The 5,638-nt window shown below is 44.6% G+C and overlaps 1 protein-coding gene across 1 annotated transcript; it reads left to right on the top strand.

Moving 5' to 3' along the window:
* Positions 1-2,523: 2,523 nt before the first annotated feature.
* Positions 2,524-5,206, top strand: LOC123044547 (uncharacterized). The gene is made up of 3 exons (XM_044467316.1): positions 2,524-2,766; positions 2,853-2,916; positions 4,951-5,206. Exons 1-3 carry the CDS (start codon positions 2,658-2,660, stop codon positions 5,108-5,110), a joined length of 333 nt encoding a protein of 110 aa, XP_044323251.1. The 5' UTR covers positions 2,524-2,657; the 3' UTR covers positions 5,111-5,206.
* The last annotated feature ends 432 nt before the right edge of the window (positions 5,207-5,638 follow it).

The following is a 5,638-nucleotide window of genomic DNA, read 5'->3' as shown; positions in this document are numbered from 1 at the left end:
CAGGTCAAGCTTGTTCTTGCATGTTGCATCATTCACAACTGGATCCTTCAATGGAGAATTGATGAACTTGTGCCGAAGGAGAAAGATGTGACTCCTGATGAGGTGATCAGCTCCTGCCATGGCGTGGAGGCATTTGACAACGAAGCATGGAAGAACAAAAGGTTAAAGTGGGTTCAGGCAATATGGGATGACAGAGGTCAGACAAGAATCTGTAGCAGAAGAAGAAGAAGAAGAAGAAGAAGAAGAAGAGGAGAAGAAGCAGAAGAAGAAGAAGAAGAGGAAGAGGAAGAGGAAGAGGAAGAGAATGAACTTCCACCTAGTTAGCATCGTTGAACTTTCTCCTATTCAACCATATTGACTCTTAATAACTTGTACTATCATTTGCTAGTAGTTAGGATAAACTGCCATTTGTTTCCTAGCCAGGACAAGACCATGTTCAGTGTGTGTGGTAAGGTCACCACTAGTGAGAAGTAGTGATCACATCTTTAGCCGTTTGCAGTCAAACAACGTTTTGTTTGTCTAATATCAACGACGCAGGCAACCAAACAACGTGCTACCTCGTAATTGCTCCCGTCATGCACCGGAGACTAATGCGGACAACCAAACTACATGCAGATGTAGGATTTTAGCTTGCATTAGCTTAAATAGGCCTAACCGGGACAAGTATGCAAAATGCCCTAAAACAGAAATGTGAGCCAAACGCGCCCTTAGAGTCTTGCGAAAAGAACGAATTAGAGGAAGGTTGTGTGCATCGAAGGTCGAACAATAGATCTGAGTTGTCCATAAATCCCATCAGATAAGCCCATAATCAGGGGGCATGTCGTCTTCAACGGTCTCCAACCGCTAAACGCCCAAAACCCGTTCCCTACCTACGGGTCACCGATCACAATCGACACGCCCGGTGTCGGCCACAGCATGGCAATGCACGCACCCCGCCTGACTCACTCACCCACTCAGCAGCTAGCTTGCAGCCCTACATGTAGCATATCATCTAGCACATACAGTACTCCCGATCATCTATCTATCTGTTGGTCGCGCAAGCAAGATGATCCGATCAGACAGATGAAAACGACAGAAAACATCCTCACCACACGTCCACACACGCCCCTGGCCCCTGCCGCTGCTCCGAGGGCTTTATCGTCCGTCGCCAATTGGAGGGATCCATCCGAGTATGCGCTCCATCCAAAACGCGGATGATCGATCGACCGATCGCTTTGCGTGGTTTGCCGTTTACGTTTGTCGCGCTCAGTGGCCGCGTGCGTGGCAAGCCCACCACGTTGCGTGCTCTCCTCCTCTCTCGTTCACCTGCAGGCCTGGTTGGTCAGCTCGCCCATCGCCGGTTCACAAGCGAAAGCGACGCCTTCCATCTCCAGATACTCTCTCCGCTAGCCTATACTGCTGCTGCTGGTCGTCGTGGGCCGGTAGTAGTGGAAGAGCAGAGTAGCAGTTATGGCTGTTGCCTGAACGGCCGGGGAAAAAAGTAGTGTTATCTGAAAGATTGCGCGAACTGGATGGCTCCAAGTGTCTGCGCCGTGTCCTCGCCTGCCGTTCCCGTCGAGGCAGCCGCTGGTGGTGGCGAAGGGCCGATCGGGATGTGGCTCGCCTTCGTTTACGTGGTCAGGTTTTCCTCTTCCCGGCGATGCACGCAGGGATGCTGCTACATAGTAGTGCCGTCCTTTGGACCGCTGAAAAATTCAGGTCAGGAAACCGTTTCTTTTTTCCTTTCCTTTTTGCCGGAAGGAAACCGTTTCTTTTGGTTTGCTGTGACGCGGGTTCAGCCGACGACGTGGCGGCAGCGTGGCCAGCATGTTTGGCCCCAGGCGTTTGGAGCCTGGGGTTTGAGCCGTCGTTCTCTTTCTTCGGTGCAGTGCATGGCCCTAGCCCGCGGATCATCGCAGAAAAGGGACGTCGTAGGAGTAGGACCAGTAGTAAATCGCTCGTTCAAGATGTTTCCGGTCGATTCGTGTAACCTTTGATGTGTACTTGTGGCAGGGAAAGATATCCAGTTGCTGCTTGCTGCTAGTATTAACTCGTTGAGGACTACTGCTAGTTTACATGCCTGTCACGGCAAAAACGCAGAGGGGCACAATACCGTGCCTTTTTTCCTCGCCTGATCAATCAATCGATTAAGACAGCAACGTGTGAGATGAACTGCTACAGCAAAGTACTAGTACTATACAGTACTCTATCAACGGAACATCTAGTCATGGGTTTGCTACAGGCACTTAACTGTTACAGTATCATCTTCCGCTTCCTGATCGATCACCGGGTCCCGACTCCTGAATCCTGACTCGACACCTGCGAAGTTTTTTTTTATGGGACCTGCGAAGTGGAGGCACGGGAAAATTATTATCTGGGCCAGATTTGGGAAATATAGACATTTGGGCTCAGTTTTCTTTTTTTGCGGGAAATGTTTGGGCTCAGCTTTTTAGGTAATTTGGGTCCAGTTGAGAGAGACGTCATGGGCCCATGAGGTTTGCTAGCCGTCCTTCCAAAACTGATGGGCCTAGCTACCAGGCCTCACTAGGCCCGCTTTCTTTCATCGCAATCGCAAGATACAACTTCCCCCCTGCCGAAACGGCGGCGGAGAGACACAACCGAGCCGACCAAAGCGCCCGGGGAAACCCTAGGACGAGGAGAAGGGCTCGCGCGCAGCCATGGCCAAGGGCCGCAACAAGAACAAGGCCAAGAATGGCGCCGGCACCGCCGCCATGGAAACCTCCGAGGGCGCGCCCGCTGCATCCACCGCAGCGGAAGCCCCACAACGTAGTTTTGAGCCTCTGTCTTTCTTCATCGATTTGTTGGGTTTCCACTTCCCTTGACCCTGATTTGGTGTTTTTCCCCTTTCGCAGCGATGGATACGGCCGAGGGGAAGCAGGCGTCCTCTTCATCGGCTGCCCTCAGTTCGATCAACAGGTGAGCAAAAGGATTACACCGATTACGTCTTATCACTCTCTCTGTTTATTACTCGTAGCTGGTATGGATGCCTCAGGGCCGAGGCCAATCTTTCTGAGTTCACTGACTTGAGCAATTTAAATTGGGGAATTTGAGTAACATTAGTAACATGTGGGATGAGCCGAACACATACTGATTAGTTTGACATTACCATTATGAAGAACTCTCAACTCTGCATGAAATTTATTGGATGATTCGTGTTTATGCATGAGGGTACACTTTTTTTTATAAAGCATGTGCAAGCAAGCGTTTTTACCTTATTTACAGGAGTTGGGCCACTAGTGCCGAGATCAAAAGGTCCACACTAGACCATAGCTCGAGCAATGGTACAGCAGCATAAATAAGTAAGGCGAACACCCTAGCTACTCCTCGCAGCGCTGCGTGCTACCAATAGTTGAAAGCCTGCACTATCACTCTGCTTCATCATTGATTTTGTTCGGGACCGCAGCATCGAGGGCACGATTGATTAGAATAATGTATAACCTGTGCTACTTTGAAGACATTGTCGAGCATTATCTCCCATTTGTATGTGTAATCGAGTTAGCGATGGATAGTTTCAAATGTTTCAACACCTAGGTCTCGATTTTTTATCTACTATGCACTCAACTAATGTTGTTGCTTTGGCTAACTAGGATGGTTGGTCTGAAAATTATATTCTACCTTACTTGAAATTGAGCCTTTTTTGCTTACAAAATACCTGGTATAATGCGTGTCATCCATTGCTTTTGCCTCCCTCATCTGGTTGCTGTAGTTGTCATGACCAAATTGCAAACGTACTATCTTTTGTGTTGTTCAAGTACTCCCTCCCTCTACTAATACAAGGCCACTTCATATTTTTATATGTCTTTAACTTTGACCATTTATTTTACCAACAAAATGTAAGTTATATACCATAAAAAGTGCATTTGAAAGAACTTCTCGATAATATATTTTTATGACATACAACCTATATTTTCTTAACCATAAGTCAAAGTTTGACACGAAAAACAAAGTGGGCTTGTATATAAAAATGAAGGGCGTAATGCGAACTGCACCGAACTTTCTTTCCATGGGAAAAGCTGTTGTGGGAAAAAAAAAGTCACTATAGGTTAAAGTAGTGCAACAATAATAGGCGCTGACACTGACCATAGAGAGTTATTGGAACTTGCCTCCTAGCCCTGGCCACATTTTGCATTAATCCCTTAGATCAGTTACTGAAATTTGTAAAGTTTGACACCCTTCATTCCACAGCATCCTGTCACCTTCTCATTAATTCCGAAAATATAATTTGTATTTGGGAATTATGCAAGTATTGATGACCTTTATCAACCCAAGGCTAGTTAATCTTATATTCATTCCCTAGCTTTTCACCATAGATCCTGAGGATGAAGAGTATCCGTTAAGCTGCTGTTTTGCTTTATCTTTTGGCATTAGCTATTAATGAACAAATATACAAGCATAACAGGAAGACTAGTAGAATCGGTAAATATTTATTTTTAACTAATCAGAGGTCACACTGCACTGTAGATTGTCCATAACGTTTTCTAGGATAGCTGTTCTACTGGAATACATAAAAGTAAATATGTCACTGGTGTTATATCTTCCTCATCCGTCAGATATTTAAAGCTAAGATCAGATATTTAAATTGTCAGACTCTTTTGCTCATTGTCAGACCATGATTAGGGCTTCCTATTAAAGTTGTGTGGAGTGCACTAACAAGTGGACGAAATTATGTTTCTATGGTATTCTTTATTCTCCTAGCTGCTTCCGGTTAAAGTTCTCTGATATGCTCCTGAAAGTGAATTAGTAAGAGTTTCATAGATGTATATATTTTTTTTGATCTGAAGAGTTCCATAGATATTGGCACCCAAATATGCGCTTGTGCTTTCTTTCTGTCATGTCTTACCTGTTTCCCTTGGAATGTGTTCTGTTTCTTCCAGGAGACCAGGACATATTCCTGGCATATGCATAATGACGAATCTCTTTTTTTACCTGATCACTCGTCTCTTTAACCAGGAAAATAAAAAAGGGCGTGCAAACTAAAAGGACCAAAAATATGAGGAAAATGAAAGCAGTTGCGAGGGCCATCTCAAAAACTGAGAAATCCGAGGAGAAGGTCCTGAAAGCAAAAAGCAAGAAGTCAAGGATTCAGTCTGCCAAGTCTTTGTATGATTAAAGTTTCAGTGGTTAGCATAATTTTGTGTACTAGTATATTTCCACCTGTAGATCAACTAAATCTATGTGTTTCAAGAAAACCTGCTTTGCCTCTAAAGATTGCTACTACCTGCTTCTTTACAACGCTTAAGAGATGACGTGTGATGACGAAAGGTATCGGTTAGTACAGTAGGAACGATGGGGTTTTTCATCACATTCTTTGATATCAATCGTCGCAAAGTTGGAAGGTAAATTATAGGGACAAATGCATTTTTGCCCCTAGTTAGAACCTATCCACGGGTTTTGCCCTTACTTTTCAACTCTGCTCAATTTTGCCCTTAGATTTTGCTCCGAGGTCTCCCGAATGCCGTTTAACCAATACTTTGAAAATTTATAACAAATTGATATGAGCTTAGTAAAATGCAAATAAGATATCAAAATATTCAGATAAACATTATCTTTATGTGTATGTCATTTGCATTCAGGACAAAAGTACCGTTTAAACAACCTAAGGTTATCAATGTTATTAAAATTATTAAAAATACAAATG

This window comes from Triticum aestivum, chromosome 2B (assembly GCF_018294505.1).
Source record: "Triticum aestivum cultivar Chinese Spring chromosome 2B, IWGSC CS RefSeq v2.1, whole genome shotgun sequence".
Lineage (NCBI taxonomy): Eukaryota > Viridiplantae > Streptophyta > Magnoliopsida > Poales > Poaceae > Triticum > Triticum aestivum.
This window is presented reverse-complemented; position numbering and strand designations above follow the sequence as displayed.

Coding starts and splice junctions, on each gene's coding strand:
- LOC123044547 (XM_044467316.1), top strand. CDS start 2,658: ATGGCCAAGGGCCGCAACAAGAACAAGGCCAAGAATGGCGCCGGCACC. Junction 2,767..2,852: donor CGCAGCGGAAGCCCCACAAC/GTAGTTTTGAGC, acceptor CCCCTTTCGCAG/CGATGGATACGGCCGAGGGG. Junction 2,917..4,950: donor GCCCTCAGTTCGATCAACAG/GTGAGCAAAAGG, acceptor CTCTTTAACCAG/GAAAATAAAAAAGGGCGTGC.